General features: G+C 42.4%; 1 protein-coding gene across 1 annotated transcript in view; it reads right to left on the reverse strand.

Annotated features, from left to right (window-relative positions):
* The window catches only part of PRR29 (proline rich 29), a 715,263-nt gene that overhangs the window by 102,817 nt on the left and 590,114 nt on the right, over nucleotides 1-22,332 (reverse strand). Inside the window, exon 4 of the mRNA XM_086923774.1 lies at nucleotides 9,681-9,868. Within this exon, the coding sequence (XP_086779900.1) occupies nucleotides 9,681-9,868 (188 nt within the window). The remainder of the gene's footprint in view (nucleotides 1-9,680; nucleotides 9,869-22,332) is intronic.

The following is a 22,332-nucleotide window of genomic DNA, read 5'->3' on the forward strand; positions in this document are numbered from 1 at the left end:
ATCCTCTGCTGCGGCGGTGGTGCAAAGGGGTGGGGGGGCTCCGTTGTCGTCTAGCTCCTCGCTGCTCTCGGTAATCTCCTGTCGATGCCGGTGCAGGTGCAGCGAACGGCGTCCTCAGCAGCAGAACGGCGGATGTTCCGATGTTGTTGTTGTTGCCTCAGCCCCCTTCGGTCCTGGGGTGTCCGCTGAGGTGTCTCCCTGGCTCCCGATCTCCGCGACTGCCTTTCGTTCGGAGGAGGGAGGGGACACTCCGGTGTGCGTTCTGTTCTGTCCCCGGCTGTGGAGGAAATCGGGTGTCTTTTACAACCGACCCGAGCCTCACTCCGCCTTGTTGTTGTTCCGCTAGCACGTTCCTTCACGGACTTCTCCGTTGTGATGCTGGCGGGTCACTGCGGTGTCCAGCACAAGACTCCTGTTCCTGGGGAGGTCGATGGCTGCTGCTAACAGGGATATACCCGCTTAAGGGATCCCAAGCACGGGGAGCTCCTTCGAGGAGCTCCTACCAGGCGGCCATCTTGGCTTAGCAAGCATGAAATGGGGACGGTTGAGCAGTGCCTCAATCTCACGTTAAAGTTTAGTAGGTACACCAAGTCCATGAATTGCTCATTACATCTGCCCTTCATTGAATTGTCGAGTGCTTTTGACATTGTTAATTGTGACAAATTATGGAACATGATGGGGGATATGGTTTTGGAGGAACTCCTGGTTATTCTCCTCTGGAGACTACACTACAATACCATTGTCAGAATACGTTATGGCCCCGATGGTGACAGCACACACTCAATAGCTTCAACTGAGAGAGTCTGCCAGGGATACATCTTGGCCCCTTTCCTGTTTCTTGGCTTTACAAGTGGACTGGAGGCATACTAGCTGCAAAACAACTAGATTACCTGAGAATGGGCAACAATTTTATTCCCAAACTTCTTTATGCAGACAATGCTGTCCTTCTAGCAAGGACTGCCAACAGTGTGCCAAAAGCTCTCGATGCCTTTTTTGAGTTTATGTCATCTTTGGACATGAGAGTAAACTACCAGAAATCCTATATATTGGTCTGCGGCCTCTAAACAACTAGATCGAAAACCTTTTATATGCAAGGAAATCTTGCTGAGAAAGTACAAAGCTATTGTTACTTGGTGATCCTTTTTAACACTCAATTAACGTGGGACCCTCTTCTGACATTAAGGGTAGAGAAAACAAATAGTGCAGTCTAAGCACTCTTCGGTTTTACAGCCAAATTGGGCCAGAAGCCTTTCAGGGACATGATAACCCTGTACAAAACAAATGTCTCTAAATTGCTACTTATGGGGCTGGAGGCTGGGGCTACAATTATTCCAAACCACCGTTCGTCGCGAACAGTTTTTTTTGGATGGCTCCTTATGGCTCCCAAATGCACCCCAACCTCTTTCTGTCATGCTGAAGTGGGTTTAAAATGTATAGAATATTATTCCCCACCTGCTATTGTGGGTTAAAATATGGACGACATCCAAATTAGAATTTTCGAAATCCATCCTTTTGGACTGCCTGACTCTGTGTAATGCTCAAAAAATCCCCTGGCTCAAATATGTTAAATGCACTTTTGGTGAGCTGAACCTCATTGAGTTTTTTGACAACCAGCCCTATCCCGCCATTAGCTAAAGATCAAAATAAGGTAGCATACACAGAAAGTGTGTTGTCTAAACACCAGAGCCCACCCACTCAGCAATATTCCCTGGGTACTTTTAATGATACTTTCTTCTAGCCAAAAGACACAATTTTACTTATCCTTTATCCAAAACTCACAGTACAGATTATATTTGACCAAGTTTTGCTTGGGCATCATACATTTTCTGGTGGCTTTTTCAACTCAAGGTGGATAGATGGAAATCCTTCCATTATGCCTTTGTGATACTACTTTGAATCAATCCACGTTGCACTTTTTACTTTTCTGTGCACTTTATAGAACCCTAAGAATAAAGTTTTTCCTCCCTCTCTTCAGATTACATTGCCCTTGCTCACATCGAGAAGGTTTTAGATTTCTACATTACCTTAACTCCCCCTAACTCTGTTATGCTGTTGATAATTTTATAAGACGGGGACTTTCTATACTTAGGTGTTATGGTTAAGTGCTCTTCATTGAGTATCAAGGAAACTTTTGTTTCATCGATTTTACTTTTTATATCACATATCAAATTTTCATGATCACATCTTGTACTAATGCACTTTTATACAATTTCCCTCTTCCTTAATATAAAAATCTTAAACCTTAATTTTATTGCACCCCTGTAGACCTTGATCAATTAGTTGTTCATTCTTTAACAGCATCTGGTTTTTATATGCATCTGAATCCCTTTAAATTTGTTACGTTCTTATGAGCACTAAGGTAAGAGGCATTGTGTAGTATTCTCATGTCATGGTATTTCTTTTATGTTACTCTTTCCCTAGCTGCTCAGCCTGTGTGTGTGTTCTGGGTAGAATGTTGGTGTGTGGGCTATGTGTAGAATGCCTGGGTAACTGGATAAAGAGTGACAGTTGGTGAGAGGGGCTGAGCAGCTAGCAGGCTGCTCCTGGTGGGGTTGTGATTTATAGGTGTGAGCGGGAAATCCGTTACGCTTGCGGATTTTGCGGATTTTTGGGAAATCCGCAATCCGCGAATTTTGCGGATTTCCCGCAAAATCCGCAAAAAAAAATCCGCGAACGTAACGGGTTCAAAAGTTGAACCCCCACTCATGCAACTATTTTACAATGGCGCCAGCAAGCTGCCAGCGCCGTTGTAAAATAGTTACAAAGTTAGCTTGCACAGGAACCACTAGATAAAACGAAGCAGGTGCGGCTTTATTTTATCTAAGTGCTTCCTGTGCAAGCTAACTTTGTAACTATTTTACAACGGCGCTGGCAGCTTGCTGGCGCCATTGTAAAATAGTTGCATGGCTGGGCACAGGTCTGCAGCTCACTCAAGGGACCCCTGCGCCCTTCAGGGCGATTGCATAGTAACACACACATGGTCGCTCGAACTAGTTGATGCTCAAATTCAGTGACTCATTCATTAGCCCAAAAACAATCGTGAGAGTCGTCGAGGCTGGACAGGTGTGCCTTCTTCCCAAATCTACCGTGGAAAATCAGCTGTGATGCTGGATAGGCTTTGCATCCTTGACTTTCACGAGCGCAATACCCGTGCTGTTCCTGTGACCAGGAGCTTCTTTCTCTTCATCTGCTGAACTGATCTTTCTCTGACCTTTTATTCACACAAGAGGCACATACCCTACTGGGCACATTGTGTTCGCACGGGTTTCTGAAAGTTCGCACGCGTTTTGTACAATTTCGCAATTTGCCAAATTGTCCAAAACCCTCGCGAACTTGCAGAAACCCGTGCGAACATAAAAAAAAGAAATCCGCAAATTCGCAGGAATTCGCGGATTTTGCGGATTGCGAGTTCGCAAATCTGCAAAATTCGTGAACGCGAGATTCACAAAATTAGCCCATACTTAGTGATTTACCACCTACGGGACTTATATACCTGTTATGATTACTTGATGAAGACTTTTACTACCTGTTAACCAACCTTTGAATAAACCTACTTGGTTTACATCATACCAGCGTGGCGTGATTACTACATTATTTTGGCGACGAGTTGGAGACCTTCCCACGGACTAAAAGTGGTAAAAGAAGCATGAAGAAACCTGAAGATGTCTCCCACAACAGGTTGTGAAAAAGGTACAACAGAGAGAAAATGACTGGCGCAGATAACAGCAACAAGACACAACAAGTTTTAGCCACAAAATTCAGAACAGAAACTGAAGGAGCCACAAACTAAGGAGCCACAAAAGGAACATAAACAGCACGCCAAGAAGCCCCACCAGTGTCCATCAGACCAGACAGCCCCTGCCCAAGCGTGCTGTGTTGTGTTCACTTGGCACTTAAGAATGAAAAGAAAACAGTAACCTTAAGAAATCGGTGCAATGAATTTTCCTTTTCTGCCAGTAATGTTACAAATGGAGCATTAGACCTGACAAACGGCACAGATTAAAGCGAAGTACTTTTAACGTTCAAGCCACAGCTGCTGCCATAAATGAGTGAATCACATGGAAAACTGACAGAAATGTTGCCAAAAACTAGTGAATTACAGGCAAACGGAGAACGGAAGAGAAGAAACAATATTCAAGTTCTTCTACCGTGAGTCTGTTGCACTGTGAAATTTCCATTTGGCTTTGAATACCGTTTGACTGCCTTCGTGCTGACCCGCTCTTCTCCGTGGCATATTTCAAAATGGTGATGTACTGGAATCTCCATTGGTCCCAGCGGAGGAGCAGCATGCATAGTTGTGAGGTAATCTTTCCTTCTTGTCAAGCTTTGTGCATCATCCCGGAATTTCGCGCAATGTAAAACGCCATTGCGCAACGTAGAGCGCCCATTTTGTCTTCACCATGTATTTTTGTTCCCATGACAACGAAGCTACGGGGACACAACGTAATGAAATAGACTGAATTAGGCCTGCGTATTACGAATATTGTGTTTTTGCTTCAAAGCATTTCCTCATGGGTGTGTCATTTGGGACAGCGCACGTTCCTAGATATTAAGGATCAGCTTGCTTAGGCAAGAATGTGCTGCGCTCCAGGGTTCATGCCGAAAGTGTTGATAAGCGAGCATTTTATTTTCAACACAGCAGTACTGTGCACTCGTAAGTGTATTTAAATTAGTTACTCTGTGAAACTTTTGACGAGAGTGCCATCTTGTGGACTTTGAAGTATTTCATGTGTGGTTTATTTTCATGGAATGTACAAATGGATGGTCACAATACGGATCCATATTAGGATATCAAAACAAAACTGAGGCAGTATGAGTAAATGTGAGCCAAATACTTGAAAATAATAAAGTCTGTAGCCAGTGAAATTGTGCGTATGGATGCCACATTTCGTCCACGCTTTGAGTATGGCACCAGCTCACGAGAAGGTGCGTCTCCCATGCAGAATTTACAAAGCACGTAAAGCTAGGACCTAGAACAGGGACAAAGGTCCTACAACTTGAAGCTGGTCAAAGAGCCCTGAACCAGGTCTGAGAATCAGAAAGGGGACCTAGGTATCACAACTAGCACCGGGAGGGGACAGAGCCAAGAGTTCAAGAAGAGAACAAAGGTTCCAGAAACTGGTTGGACAGTGGTCCCAGAACCAAGTGGGGACAAGGGTCGTTCCAAATGGCAAGGGGTCATCCAAGTGGAGACAAAGGTCATCCTGGAATAAGGAGTGGAACATCTCAGTACCAAGATGGACAGTAAGTCTGCAACCTGGACAAAGGTACCAGGACAGTGTTTGGACAGAAAGTCTACAACGGGGACAAGAGTCCCAGGACAGCGTCTGGACAGAAAGTCCATAAAGGGGACAAAGGTCCCAGATTTGGAACCGGGAGAGGACAAAGGACGTCCCAGGACCGGCAAAGTTCACGACCAAATTTGTGAAGGACAAGAGTTCCAGTACCACAATACATTTTATTTCACATTGTTGACCCTTGTTTTAGTTTGGGGCAGGACGTTGGGTTTAAGTCCCTTCTGTCCACATTACTTGTCTTCCTATATGGGAGGGCACATGATTTTACATTGGTGCCTCTTGTTTTAGTTTGGTGTAGGACGTTGGGTTTAAGTCCCTTCTGTCCACATTACTTGTCTTCCTACATGGGAGGACACATGATTTTACATTGGTGTCTCTTGTTTTATTTTGGGGCAGTTTTTAGTCTATCTTGTCCACAAAACTTGTATACTCCTCACAGACAGAACATACGGCTGTCCTTTGTTAATGGTGGGGGCAGGACTCAGGGTATTAGCCCCTTTGTTCACATGACTTCACATTGTTGTCCCTTGGTTATGTTGGGGGCAGGATTTTGGGTTTCAGTACCTTTATTCCACATTACATTTTGATCTACATTTATTTTCTCTATTTGAGGAGGGGGATGGTTATATTGTATTCAGTATCCATCTTTCCTTCTTGTCTTGGTTTCCTTTCCATCATGTGGTGCAGTGTTCCCGTCATCCCTGGGTCTGGGCTTTTGACTCTGTTTTTAATAGTTCATTTCCTCTTCATGATGTTCCCTTCATTTTTGGTTTATGGACTATTTACGTATGATGTACTTTTATGTTTATAGTTTATTGCATGTTTATAGTTTTATGCATTTGTTCATTCTTCTGTTTATTAGGGAAGAAGTATGTAGTATTCTCATGTCATGGTATTTCTTCTATGTTACTCTTTCCCTAGCTGCTCAGCCTGTGTGTGTGTGTGTTCTGGGTAGAATGTTGGTGTGTGGGCTATATGTAAAATGCCTGGGTGACTGGATGAGAAGTGACAGTTGTTGAGAGGGGCTGAGCAGCTAGCAGGCTGCTCCTGGTGGGGTTGTGATTTTCCACCTACAGGACTTATATACCTGTTATGATTACTTGATGAAGACTTTTACTACCTGTTAACCAACCTGTGAATAAACCTACTTGGTTTACATCATACCAGCGTGGCGTGATTACTACATATTGACAGGTACAACAAGATAATTTCTAAACTGCAGTTTATGAGATGATGCAGTAATTGCTGATCCATTGATGTACTTTTTTCATGTATAACACACAAAATGTAAAATTTTATTTTGTGCTTTTATAATTTTCCCACATCAAATAAAGCTTTTGTGACTGACTGACTGACTGACTGATTTAGTAAATCATCCATCAGAAATTGGCATTACTATCATCCGCTAGTGTGCGTAAAGGACTTTATGGGGAGTGCTTGCCTCAATTTAGTATTCGGAGGGGAGTCAGGCAAGGGTGCGTACTGGCACCCTTCTTAATATTTCTATTCATGACCGATATGGATGACTTTTTCCAGGAAATTATTGCTGATTCTCCAGGAGTTGAAGGAAGGGCAGTCCCTGTTCTCCTCTATGCTGATGATTCTGTCCTCCTGTCAGGCACCACCAATGACCTGCAAAGGCTGATGGACTGCATTGTAGCCTTCATGGAGGGCAGGGACCTCCAAATTATTTTGAGGAAAACCAACATGATGAGCTGCGGAAAGGGAGCTTCTAAATCACATACTCACCAAATCAATGGCACACCATTCAAAACGGTCACTTCCTTCTCTTACCTGGGTATTCTCTCCAGCTCTAATGGCTTCTGGACCAACCATAACTAAAATACCAAGCTACACATGACACGTGCCTGCGAGGGCATTTTTAGGTTTGCCACTATGTCATGCTTTAAACCAATTCGAGAGATAGTCTCAATTTATAGATCCAAATGTGTATATGCAGCTTTGTTAGGCAGTGGGTTGTGGGGCTTCACAGAAATTACCATTTTACAACTCAAGAGAAAATATTTCTTTGGCGTCTGCTTGCCACACCACAATCTACACCAGCTGTATAGCACGGATGGAACTGGGCAAGCACCATCTGAAAGATATCTTAGCGATTAGGCCCTTCAGCTGTGGCATTCAATCAATCAAAAAGTCTTTATTTCGATTATTGATCATAAAAGACAGCAATAAAAACAATACAAACATGATTAAAATATAGGGCACAGAATCAGGCTTGTACAGTAATTTAGTTACAACTCCGACTTAGGAAGAGAGATCAGCAGGGTTTTGGGGCGAACTGCTATCCGTCCTACATAGTTAAAAATATAATTTAAATACAATTACCTACAATTCATCATACATTCGCTGTTATAGTACATATAAAGTTTAAAAGGTTTTTAAAAAAACAAATATTTCCCTTTAAAAAGTTTATCGATAGATTGTGTATACATCAGATGACTAAAATAATCAACTTGGGCGTATTTTTCTAGAGCGGATTCTCCATAACCAATGTAAAAATGTTGCCACTGAAATAACCACAGACTGGGTAGTATCAGTTGTAAGGATCCTCAATGCCTCCCAGCCAGTATGGAAATTAAGCTGGATGCAGATCGGTATCAACCAGATCCGTCTAGGGACTTTATACTCAGGGCACATAAACAAGATGTGCCCAGAGGACTCCTTTTGGATGGGGCAGAAAGGACAGGTGGGAGGAAAACCTTCCCTCCATTTGGAAACGAAGGTATTAATTGGTAAGGTTCCCACCCTGAATTGTTGGTATCTCTTTATAGCCTCAGGGGCATTCACTTTGGAGTAACGTAGAGGCTAAGTTCACCGAAGCTATTATAAAGGATTGTCTAAGCGCACAGAGAATTCCATAGCTCTCCAGACAGGTAGCCCAACCTCTATCATTGAGTGAACCTGATACCATAACATCCTATAGTAATAGGAAATTAAAACATTAATTACACAAAAAAGTCTGATGCCAAGCTTGCCAATGCTAATATCAAACCATCAGTTGTCAGATACCTTGCTGTGGAACAAACTGATGGCCTCCAGAGGTACTTAACATATACATCTAACACCCAACCTTGATTTGTCATGACAGGACTAAGAATGGGTATAGTTCATGCTTTTCGTGTGATGGAAGATCCACCCAAACAACAATGCATTTTATCCTTTTCTGTTATTTTTATACTAGATTCAGGAAACTCCCTTTAAAAACTTTGTTTTTAGATAAGGATATCAGGAATCATAAATATGTTTTTATACCTATGTTCTCTAGGGGACCTTTTTATTAGTTTTAATGCGCCTTCCTTTACATAGCAAGCCATATCCCTTAGAAAACATCTTCATTACCAGCATCAACCCATCTTCTGATTTATTTATGCGACTTCCTGATAGCCAAATCTTTATCTTCTTCCACAGGTGGTTTAATGCCCCATTGTGGGGCAACAGCTTGGTATACTAGCCATATTGTTCCATTCCCAAGAAGGCACCAGCATGATATAGTGGGACTCTAGGCTCATAGTGCCGCAGTGATGGCCTGAGAGAGATGTTCAGGGGGTTTGCAAATGTCTTCTATATTACCATAATGGGCCCTAGAGAGAGGCTTTTGTTTTTATAGACCTAGTGGCAAACTAGGGTTCACCTCAATGTGACACCTTCTACCTCCTGTCAGGTTATAATCAGCCCTACATCAATGCACTAAGCTGTGCAGGTACTTTGTGATCCTCTACAGCCCTGATCCAAACACACTGAACTGCATTTGCACTCTACAATGAATTGGCTGGCTCCATGTTTTACATATGCTAGTCTGTGCAGTCGTTTTGTTATGGCTGAAGAGCATTGGAATATATTAGGATCTGTATAATATTCTGTTTTTATTTATTTTTACTGTTTGCAGTTTGCTACCCTAGCTTACAGTCTGCCTCTTGCAACTTGTATTATAGATTGTCATCTTTTGCCTAAGAGTTTTAAAATATTCTCAATGCACTGTGTTATATTTTACACTCCCTATGTCAGACGTAACACTCACATGACAAGGGACCTTCTTCTGTGTCTTGTGAACTGTTTTTTGCACTTCTATGATTTGATTTTAATCCGAATAAAGATCTTAAATCGAATCAAGTTAGTATGTTTAAATTATGTCACCAGGAAAGATTTATCTGAATGAATGAACAAGCACAAATGAAGTGCTGTTTAGCAGCTACTCCATTAGTGAACACAATTGCTTGTTATGGTGATTCTGCTAGAAAATTGCACCTAATGACGTAAAAAGTAAATATTCCTATGGGAGAGAATGTTTACCAATATGACATCTATGTTAAAACTTTGAAAGTCAAGGTAGTAGAATAAGTTCGACCAAAAGAGTCTACTCACTGTACTGCATTTCTTGCGGGTGATGGAGGATGAGGGTCCATGTTTAGATGGCGCACTGCTGGCACTTGGTGTGGCTGGTGTGGTTGCCACTGTGGCAGAAACTGATAGTGGACAGGATAAGGCTCGTAGTGATGATGGTACACTACATCCGTCTCCTCTTCTTCAATTTCCAAAGGCACAACATTTATCTACAAGAGGAACGGAAGGTGGTGATTGTGAATAACCTTGTGTATGGTTGTTAAGCACACATTTATATTAATTTTAAATAATTTATAGCTCCTAAAAAAAACAAAATACATTAAAAGGTCTTCATTGGCAATATTGTATAGGACCAGGACACTGGCTGAGAAAAAGCTTTTGCTACAGTAGGGCCTGATTTACTTACAGGTGGTAAATCATAATGTTAAAACAAGGCAGTGGTGCAGTAATTTTCTTCAAATGCACTACAATAGGAGTTTATGGGGATTTCGAAAATTCTCTGCGTTTCTGGAAATCTATGCCAGTCGGTCACTTCCCGGATGTCTGCTACCCTTGTGGATTAAGACACATTGCACATAAAGCAGATGATCTACCTGCTGAATTATTATGATAATGTGCACTTGCATATTCAATTTGTTTGTAACACAGGGAAAAATATCTCTTTCTGTGTGTTATATTATTGACCATTTTAAATGTCCCTTTCCTATTGCGACTTTGGAAACTCAGCTTTTTCATTTTAGTTTGGGATTACTTTTACAAGTGTTTATGGGATCACAGTTCCCAGACAAAACCTTAATGAATAGCCACAAACAGGAGACGCCGCGCTCCGTAAGGCCCAGCCAATTGACACAATGACTGAAGGGTCAATCAAAAAGGAGGAGTCACTGGAGGAGTTCGTTCAACTACAGTGTTACCTCACAAGCTGGTATGAGAGACATAAGCTGATGGAGGTCTATTAGAATGGTGTGTTCAACACTGGTGCTGTGACGCGGTGTCTGGCCCTGAAGAATTTGCTAACATTTCGTGGCAAAGAAACACGTTGGCATGTGGTATTGGTATGCATGGATAGCAACCAGCCGATTTTTAATTTGACAGATCACACTTAGTGAATAATAAAGTAATTGTGATAAAAGTGTGTCTGCCAATTTTAATCACTTTCTGTCACAATCGTGGAGTGCGACTATCTGTCACTCTACTGCACCTACACAGTTTATTGCTTTATTCTTTTCTTTGTTTGGACACTTTTCGTTTGGGACAAAATGACCACCGATGATGAGAATAGTGGGCTTTTCTGGTGAGTACCTACCAGTTACCCCATTGGTGGTGCGCCCGTGAGGGGTAATTTTTTTCACTTGCACATTTTTTCACAAGTATTTGGTGCTTTCTGCTCATTCAAAAGATTGTTTGGTGTACTGAATGCATTGAAAATTGTGTAAGCTATACTTCAATCACTCTATGCCTTCTTGAGGACTGTCTAATGAAAAAGGTTTTTAAATGAAAGGCAAAAAGTTTTGCAAACTACCTCATATGAAATAAAGAAGAGGGTTTTTTGCAGAGTATAAAACTGAAGTGATATATACACTTTGCATAGTAGAAAACCGGAGGGATTAACACACTTCTTTTGTAAATAAATTGCCTTAGAGACCGGGTTTTTGTGTGTTTATGTGGCTGGGAGTCCACCAAAAGTAATAAAGTCACTAACTAGTAAAGTGGGATACCTTTCTTCAAACTCAGAAGTTGACATGGTTTTTATAATGTGACAGGTGGCAAAGCCACACAAGTTCCTCCCTAGAAGTGATGCCACTTCGACCCATATGACCAGAAAATTATTTCCTTTGAGAAATCTGGCCCAGAAGTCCTGCCCCAGCAATGATATCATTAATAATCCCGGAGCCGAGAATGATATTATACCTTGCACCATTGTGGCCCATCCCTGAACTGATGTCTTGGCCTGGTCAAATGTTTTATTATGCTGATCATTGGCTTAATTTTCACATACAATACGTATAGGTCATTACAGAGATTACGCCATAAAGGCATTTTGAATTATGAGACCTCAGTTCAGGGAGAAGTCATGCCACGAAATGTAGGGAAACAACTCGATATGAATGCAAGAGGAGTCTTCCCAATGTGAGAGGCATTTCCTTCAATATGGATGGCCAACACAACCATTTACAACTGAGCGGACCATTCGGGAAATTTGTGAGCAAAAAATTTTGAATCCCTTCAGGAGCAACATCAGTCCCAAAATAAGCAGCAGTTCCTTTAACGCGGGCAGCCGAAAAAACCATTTGAGGTAGATTTTTTTACCTGAGTGGACAGTTCGGTTAAATTTTAATTGACAAACTACAAATCTGGATGCGAGCAGCAGTGTTTTAATTGCAAACAACCGATAAATCATGTGGACATGACATTTGAATTAGAAATAATATTTGGCCGAAAATTTTTATTTTCTTTATAGAAAAAAAAGCAGGAAGCCAGGGTATGTAGAGTAGCCCCAAAGACTAAGGGGCTGCTCTACATACAGTAGGAACTTCCTTTTCGTATCCTGAAGACTCCTCCCACTGGTTTGATTTGTTCAGTTCTTGGTCATTATGACTTTGAAACTTGAAGGTAAAGCATCCCTCCCATTTTGTTTGTAAAAACACGGCTGAATCCACACTCATCCACACTCTGGAAATGTTCACTTTTGGAAAAAAACAAGGAAGTTCAATGCAGCACATTGGAAAACGTTTATTGTTTTGTGAGACACGTGCACCACTATTTTCTCAGTTTTTGTTTGTTTTGTATCATTGTCAGTGGGTAGGGGCCATTGTGGGTTTAACTTTTTTTTATGGGGAAATGTTTTTTAATTTTTGGGATGCTGAAGGACTGTGGTTAAATAAACTCTTTCTGCATTCCTTGTGCTTTTGAGAGCTATGTACAATTTGTTTATCATTTTATTGTGATGTTGTTGTTTTACTGTTGGGGGTCAAGTCTGTCCTGTACTAATCCTTGGGTATATTTTTGATATATTTTTGTATTCTTACGGCTGCAGTGCCATTTAAAAAAAAAACAAAAAACATTTAGGGGCTTGTGGATGGCCTTGTATCAAATGTAAAATGTAGGGTTTTTAGGTCGAGCATTGTAGACCTCTTGTATCTACTTGTGTATATACTTATATACTTAAGTATATACTTATATGTGTATGTACTTTGTGGGCTCTGGAGATCAGCCCTAGGACTTGTCTGCTTCCACTTAGGGACATTTCTTTCTGTTAAACTGCCTTTATTTAACTGTTTTGATAGAAAACGACCAGCAGAGGTCAGTAAAATACCAGAATTACTTTCTGCTGAGGGACTTTCTTTTTTCTATTTTTCTGGCTACTGCCTCGTTTTACCTTTCTTGATAGAAAACGACCAGCAGAGGTCTGTAAAATACCAAAATCACTTTAGCATTTTCTAGATTCCAGTCCATAGAAATTGTCGTGCACAAACACCTGTAGACAATAATATTTTTGTCAAATCTTGGATTTTCAGTGATATGACCACCGAAGGCCCTGATTTTATATTGAAAACAGTGCTTTGGCCTATACCATGTCCCGCTGAAATGCAATATATCTCTCCATGTGGTCCCATACCTGGCACGTCACTCAGTTTGGTGCTTACTCTCCCTCCATGTTAAAGAACAGTAGATGTTTCAGCACCCAGGCTACTGTGCTGCATAGCTAAATACATATAAGGTCCCAAAGGCGAGACCGATTGCATTGCAAATGCTTGCTTTATCTGCATGGATTCCTGGAGTCCAGGCCATGTAGAGAGACATCTTTCTTTGTTCTCAGGAACCTTCTTCCCCATGTGCTTGTCTTCTCCTATTTGTGAGTTTTTCTGGCCCTGTTGTGGTTGTCATTAATTGTGAAGCAATTGTGTGTGTTTCCATCGGCAACCATGTGCCCTTTGTACTCCATTCCTCCTTCATTGCTGGTATTTTTTGTAGTACAAGTTTGCGTGTGTGTCTGTGTGTGTGAGAGATGACCATTTTGTTGTTGTCCTCTTCTCCTCCTTCCATGCGGGCCTTGTGGCAACTACAATTCTGTAGAGACAGTGAGTGTATGTCTGTTTCATTGTTATTTTATCTTTGTTTTCCATGCCTCCTTATTCAGTAACCATGTGGTGAACAAGCTAGCTACCACCGCTATGCATAGTCATATTTAATTAATGTATTCAATTTTTTCCAGCACCCCCACCTCCCAAGGGCCTCGCAGGCACACTAGACATTATTTCATTCCTTCATTCAATTTTACGTTGCACTCTCCCACCTCCCATTAGTGTTCCAAGGGCTTTGGAGGGGCACCAGCAAATATTTAATTAAATTACTGATTGTGTCCCTGCTCCCCTTGACTCCCAAGGGTCTTGAAGGAAACCGGCAAATATTTAATTAATTTATTAGATATACCATTGCAGTCCGATGGAACCTGAATAAACACCAGCAATTATTTTATTCATTTATATATTTTTCCCTGCACCTTACTGACTTCCATGGGGGCCCAAGAGCCCTGAATGGACCCCAGCAATTTTTTATTAATTCTTTCGATTTTTCACTGCGCTTCCCACCCTCCCCCAAGGGTGCGTTTTCTGTTTAATTTCATGAAAAAAATATGTAGTTTATGAATAGGCTTAGGTACACTATTGTTAAGCATTTGTGATGATAATGACAATGAACATGATGAGATAATGATGATGACTTTGCTTGTTTTCATTTGGCGAGAACACCCACCTTTCACTGACTTCCTGCTTTTTTAATTTTGGTCACATGCAGGTGCACTGCACATCACACATGGACCTGAGTTAAATCTGAAAATTGGCTGAAAGTAAGCATGAGCGAATTTTGCGGATCTCGCGTTCGCGAATTTTGCGGATTTGCGGATTCGCAATCCGCAAAATCCGCGAATTCCCGCGAATTTGCGGATTTTTTTTTTTTTGTGTTCGCCCGTGTTTCTGCCAGTTCGCGAGGGTTTTTACAATTTCGCAATTTGCGAACTTACCTGTCGGGTCGCAAGTTTTGCGAACTTGTTGTTTCTACGTGTCCAGCCTGTTTGGGACACTCTTCTTCATCACTGCCACTCTCTGTCACCACTGCCACTCTCTGACTACTCATGCCACCCTCTGGCCCACCCATGCCACCCTCTGTTTCATCACCACACCCTCTGGTTGTCCAGTGTACATTATTTTCGGCAAAGCAAAGCACACCTTCCCTGCCTCAAGTGACCTGAATTAATTTGGGGCTGATTAATGTGTCACAGAATATTTTTTTAGCTGGCACCTGCTTCCTTAGTGCGCCCTGATTAGTGATCTTTTGCACTTGCTAAGTGCTTTCATTGTTGCAAAATTAGTTACAACACCTGCCCTGCCCCAACTGACAATAATGAATTAGGGGCTGATTAATGGATTTTAACTTCCAGCCTGGCTCCTGCTTGTCTCCCTTAGCTGTAATTCAGGACCTTTGTGGCATATGTGTAACTATTCTGAGGTTCAGAGCAGGGTCACATAATAGTTTCAACTGGCAACTGAACTCTGGAGGGGCCCCTCAGGAAGCACTACAGGAAATGGCTACTAATGATGTGCCTGAACTTTTGAACCTGGTAAGTAGTTACTTTCAGTTTTGCTAAAATCGTATTTCTGCAATTTTGCACTTATTCGCGGGGCGCGAACTCACGCGAACAGTGCGAGCAGTGCGAGCAAAATCCGCTGCTCGCGGATTTGCGGATTTTGCGGGAAATTCGCAAATCTCGCGGATTGCGGATTTCCCGAAAATCCGCAAAATCCGCGAGCGGAACGGATTTTCCGCCCACACCTAGCTGAAAGTGACTTCTGAATTGTCTTCTGCTAAGTGCTTATGCTAATGCCAACTATTAGTGCTATGAAGATCACCACAAAGAAGGAGGCCCCAGCACAAGAAATGGCCAGTGAGGAGAAAAAGAAGCATGTGGTTTCAAGTCCTCATACTTTTTCATAAAACGTGATTATCTGCTACACCCTTCTCTGGACAAGGAGAGGCCAGTAGGAGGATCATTCCAACATCAACTGAACCATCACCAAAACCTACGTTATTGTCTCTCAGTGCTGTAGTGACAAATGGAATTGTCTCAGGAAAGTCAATAACAGTCACAGCCAGCAACAGATCTTCCAGAAGTAGGAGCAAAGAAGGAGGTTGAGCTTCCTGCTGAGGAGAATACTGTCTCCTTATTTGCTTCACAATCTCCAGCAAGGAAAAAAACGGCACACACCAATCTTCTCCACACCCTTTACCAGGCCCGGACTGGCCGTTGCAGGCACCGGGCAATCCCTCGGTGCGCCGCAAGGGTGGGGGCAGGTTTGGTGCACCTGGGGGCCAATTTTATTACATGGGCGTTTTTTGCAGCATAGCTGCAAAATCGACCCTGTAACAAAATCGGCCGAGAAGCGGCCCTGGAACAGAGCTCGGTCACCCCACAACACCCCCCCCCCCACCTCACCAGGGGTGGGGGGGGAGGGGGCTGGCCGAGCACTTTGCCAGAGCCGGTTTTCGTTCCCAGTCCGGCCCTGCCCTTTACTCATGATCTGGACATGGATTGGACCCCAATATAATCCAAGACCCACCATGTGAGACGAGGAAAAAGGAAAAACAAAGGTTCCTGAAAGCCTTATAAGTGAGGAAGGTGGTGATGACGAAGAGCAAGTGATTGTCAGTGTGAAGAGTGGGACAGCTGAAGTGCGACTCACTTCTATTCAACCTGCTAAGAGAACTGTGATTTCACCAACACTAGCTGTTTGTACCATATTTGCAAGATCAACAAAAACCTGCAGCAACCCCCACCACCCAAACGACAGTTGCAGCAAGCCCTGCAGAGAGGGAAATATTATTACCAAATAGCTTCACCTTCAGGCTTTGCCACAATAAAGAAGCTCTCATCTCCAGTGTGGGACTTATGTACACTTAGCGCATGTGAGGAGCACATCACAGAATGATCCATTTACCATTTTCTACAAAAAAGTAATGTGTGGCAAGCCAGGTGGGAATTACGGTACATAGGCTACCTGTCCCATCTGAACAAATAACTCATAATCATGTGGCAAAGAGAACCTTAAAAACACAGCTGCTGGTTGTGAGACAAAATGAGCTAAAGTGATAGAAACAGGCAGCAACAAGGAAGAAGGAGATGCCAGCATCAGTACGCTGCATGGCGCAGAGGACAGGGGATACAGTTACTGTCACCCGAAAACATGCAGGCAGCTTACATGCTGTTGGCACTCATAGCTCACCTGTGCCTGTAGTTGCACATCAAAAATAGCCCACTATTAAAGCTATGTTTACCAACTAATCACCGTGCATTGAAAACGAACAGTAATGTTGGTTTATAAAATGTAAAGCTGACTACAATTTTTGCATTTCACCTCCTACCTTTTCCTTTTGTGAAATGAGACTGCTTTCTACAATTTGTGAAGGAAGGACGTTTACCCAAAATAGAAGGTTCATAGTTAGACCTTTTCTCCACACTTGCTGTGCCAGTACTGCGTAATGAAGTGCTGCAACAGGGTATGTTTACAAAGAACAAGGGAACCCAAAAGGTATGCCATCGGGACCTTGGGCAGTATCATATTATATAAAACAGTGGTCCCTAATCATGGACACAGTGGTGTACAGAACCAATAATCATACACCTGATAAGTGTTATGTCTTTTGTCCAGCCGGACAAGCAATTTATTTTAGCAATCTGATTGATAAAACAGTATGAACAAGTTAATAACAAGTGGGCACAGCCGTGACCCACAACATCCAAGGCAAAACAACGAAAAGAATGGCCAAAAGGGCAAAGCACAAATATGTCTGTGTACTTGTAGTCAGTCTTACAGACACAAATTATTCTAACCACACTGTTGCATTTTACAATATTTCAAATGTCATATTGCATAAGGGGTTTTTTTGGTCGACGACGTTTCGATGCCTTAGTTAAATGAGGGGCATCATCATCAGGACAAAAATATAATCATTGTTGTCTTTCAGTATGCCTTTAACTCCCTTTGAAAAAATGTGCATATTTACGTTTGCGCACAGCAATCAGGTCACTATACACTACCTTTCCAGCCGACACCAAGCAACTAAACACTCTGCAAATATTGCACATGGTGAGGGGTCCGTCCAATTAATGAATGTATTTTGGGGGAACATTTTTCCCAAAGAGATCAGTCCCATCTCCATAGCAACGCTTGTGTGTTCTTTTCTTGAGTCACTGTGAGCTTTGGATGTCTCGCCGTGGGCAGTGCCCATGCGTATACCGCTAGTTTACGTCTCTATGTGCCAGCACATGCAATGCTCTTGAGGTGCACTTGCCTGTGTGTATCCTGTCCCTTGGCGTATATAGACTGGGTCAGCTAACAATGCTGTCAGCGGCGTAGGAGAGATACTATCTTTTTCCACTCCAATATGAGGTATGTACGCATGTGGCTTCCCCCAATAGTGGGCGTGTTGTGCTTGAGCGCAAAGGAAGTATAAGTGGAAATCTGGGGGCCCGAAGCCACCGAGGTGTTATGGTTGTGTAAGCACTCTCCAACCAATCCTTGCCTGTTTACCAGCCCATGTCAACCACTGGAGGATTGAACGTAGTTTATCGTAGAAAACCTTGTTTAGCCATATTGGTATATTCCAGAACAGATAGAGGAACCGAGGCAATATTATCCTTTTCTGTATGGCTATTCTATCTGCCATTGAAAATGGCATTTTTAATTATCTGTCTACCTGCTCTTCAAATCTCAGCATTGCCTTTACCTAGTTCTCCCTAATGACTATGTCTGGGTCCCGGTGAATCCAGACCCCTAGGTATTTAACTGGGTCCGTTCGCCACTTCAGAGGGAAGTCCAGATCAGGTCCTGATGTGGCTATGATAAGTGGTATCACAACTGACTTATCCCAGTTTATACGGAGGCCAGCATATTGCTATTATCTTACATATTCTCTAATGAGTGGGTTTAGATTCCTAGCCGGGTATTGGTGTATAGAACCATATTATCTGCATACAGTGCTATTCCAATTGGTCAGAGGCTAAATTGTAGGGCCGTGTCAGAGTGTTTCTGACATATTTACACACCAGCAGCTCTAAAATTATAGCAAAAAGCATCAGTGACAGTGGGCAGCTCTGTCTAGTACCTCGCATGATCTCTATGGGATTGGTTGGGTAGCCGTTTATTCTGACCTGCGCCTTGGGCTCTGCATATAGTAGGGCAACACACTTTAAGAAGTGTTCGGGAAAGCCCATCTTGCGGAGGGTGACAAACATAAAGTCCCACTCTACCGAATCAAACCCATTAGTGGCATCTAAAAGAGCCACGGCTGCTGGCACTTCCGGGTCTAGCTGGTGGTAGAGGGAGAAGATGGTGCGTATATTATGAGTGGTAGATTGTGTTGGCATAAAGCCTGCCTGATCTGGCAGTACTAGATTGCAAAGGAGCGGCTGTATTCTATTCACAATTATTTTAGCTAAGATCTTAGCATCTATATTTATCATAGATAAGGGCCTATACGAGTCGCACTAAGGAGTGCCTCGTTTAGTGTAGCCGGCAGAGCGCCTTCTTCATATGCCTCTTCAAGCATTTCTGCCAAGTGGGGGATCAGTATATCTCGGAATTCATACCCATCGAAATTAGGGTGGCAACTGCGACAACAAGATGATAACTGGAATGCTTCAATTTATCTCAGCCGTTGGCAATCGCTAAATTGGTAAAATACCATCCAATCCAACCTCGAATTTATAAAACACCTAACACTAGTTTAGCTGTAGTTATAAATCATCAAAGAGGTACAGCTTTGTCCAGACACAAGGGAGCACCAAGTATAAGTCAAGACAATACCCTTTCAGGCGTTCATTTCAGGTTGGTTTGGCTGGTAGTTTACCAATCCAAAGCATAATACTGTGCCTGGACTGTAAAAGGTGTTTGTCTTTTTCAGCTTTGCCATGGTTGTCACTGTGCAAACCCTATGTTTAAAGACTTAGCTGTAAAAATTGCAAAAAGCTTTGTTCCTTTTTAACTTGTTCTGGATGGCCCTATGCTAATACTAAGCTTATAACGCTGCCATTATGACAACATTCTCTTTTAGGAAGTCACCAGTGATGTCTTTAATTATGTCATGTCATAAGTGATGTAAAACATAAGATCATCAGCACATTACATTAATCGTTGTGTTTTAGTCAACATGTGGGCATACCAATCTCACATAGGGTGGAAACTGCAACAACAACAAGGTTGACGGATGGAATGTTTGAATTAGTCTCAGTAGCATGCAAATCAGCCTTGACTCTGCTCTGATTTGATCAGTCCACCCCAAGCTTCCAGTCCAGGTCCTTCCTTAACTGAAAACTAGTAACCCAGAATCGGATTTACCCTCATTTTGAGCTCATCAGCCAGGAATAGCTTGATTCCACAGGCACAGTAAGGGACCCACATCTGGGCATACCCATCACACTCGGGCTGCATCCCAATCTATAATTCTCCTCCCACCCTGCAACCTCAGTTTGGACCTAGCCATATGAAAATCATCCTTGATCCTGCTCCAATTTGATCGATCCATGCAAACTGACAGGCAAGACCCTTCCTGAACTGGAAAACAAGCAACCCAGTATCCATTTCACCCTCGTTATGAGCTCATCAGCCAGGAACAGCTTGATTTTAGTGGCACAGTGTGTACAGGACCCATGCCTGGGCATACCAGTCACCCTTAAGGAGGCAAATGCAACAACAAGTAGGTGATGAATGGAATATTTGAATTATTTGAATGTATCTCAGGCACTAGCAATCACTCAGGCTGCATCTCAATCCATCATTTTCTTCCCGCCATGCAACCTCAGTTTGGACCTAGCCATATGCAAATCAACCTAAATCGTGCTTCAAGTGGAACAGTCAAGCCCGAACTGCCAGGCCAGGTGTACCCTGAACCGGAAAACATGCAATCCAGGACCGGTTTCGCCCTTATTCTAGGCTTATCAGCCAGATATAGCTTGATTTCAGAGGCATAGTGAGCCTGGGACCCGCGTCTGAGCATACTTATTGCAATTAGGACGTCAACTGCAACAACAGCAAGGTGATAGATGTAATGCTTGAAATAATCCCAGCCACTGGCATCACTAAATTGGTAAGATAACATCCAAGCCAACCTGTAATTAATAAAAGCAACAACTGACACATGTTTTGCCCTAATTAGAGCTCATCAGAGAGGTACAGCTTTGTCCAGACCCAAGTGAGCAGACAGCATAAGTCAAGACAATACTTACAGGTTCCAGGTTGGCTTGAACAGTACTTTACCAATCCAAACCTGTAGTACTCTGCCTGGACTGGTAAAATACTTTTTTCATTTTTCCTTTGGATTTTTCTTGAATTTCTAGGGTTTTTTAACATATTCGGCAAATACCTCCACAGTGTACATCCTACAGCCATTCACAATCAAGAGCTGGCACAGGCGCACTCCTGTGTACCTTTAGCCTAGACCGCAAAAGCATTGCTTTGAAATAATATTGTCCACGGACGATAGACGGCTTTTAATCTTCTTTGTTAAAGATCAAACCAAAGCAAAAAAAAACTTTTATCTGGAATGACAGCAATTGGTACCTGGTTGATGGAGAAAGGTCGCCAGCTGAACAACAAGATTATGCTGTTTGGCAAGGTTCAACAGTTATGAACACAGGGCCTACGCCGAAACGTAAGGTCAAGAATCTGGGAGTCTGGTTTGGCAAACCCCTTTCTTTGAAACATCAGGTTTTATCCATCACAGGCTCTTGTTTTCAAAAGATGTGCTTTTTGAGAAGAACCTTCCTACTTCTTCCATTTACAGCCTGGCAAACAGTAGTTAAGGCCCTTGTTGGTAGCCTATTAGACTTAAGCAACTCCCTATTGACCTCAGCTAAGGAGACACTGCTTTCAAAACTACAAGCCATAAAGAATACTACAGCTCCTCTCATCTGTAATCTTCCATAAAGAGCTGTCTCTGCCCCCTTTTCCGTTCACTTCACTATTTACCAGTCCAGAGGAGAATTGTTTTTAAAATGTGTTGCCTTACCCATAATGTTCGGACAGGAAAGGGTCCAAGTTATTTAGCCTTAAAGCTAATTTACTATCATCCTTCCAGACTCCTTAGATCTAGGGATAAGGCTCTCGCATGCTGGTACATTTAAATGTGAATTTGATCTAACAGAATAGACAAGATAATGTTAGGAGGGATGTGCATTAATGAGCTACCCTTAATTCACCAGAACGCACTTTGCGGAAGAAACATATTAGGAAGGAGACTTGTTGGATACACACGGGGGTCTTGACATAGACTTGGTAACTTAAAGGATACAATTCCAGTGCGTCTCTAATTAGCCAGAGACGGGTAAGATTTGGCCATAGCATTTGTGTTCAAATGTTGGACTCATAGATAATACAGATTTCATAATCCATTGTCATTGTCTATATATAAAAATATTGGACAGTTCATTAACATACCAAGGGACCAGCACGGAAGAAAAACCGATGGTTTTGGGTGAATCAATATTTGGCTCCTAATACATAATACATAATACATGAGGTGACTTTTATCAAATTTGGTAATTGCAGGATTGATAGAACAGGTAGTGAGAACCTATAAAGGTATGTCTTAACATAAGCAGAGTTACGAAATTGCGGTG

This window comes from Lissotriton vulgaris, chromosome 5 (assembly GCF_964263255.1).
Source record: "Lissotriton vulgaris chromosome 5, aLisVul1.2, whole genome shotgun sequence".
NCBI lineage: Eukaryota > Metazoa > Chordata > Amphibia > Caudata > Salamandridae > Lissotriton > Lissotriton vulgaris.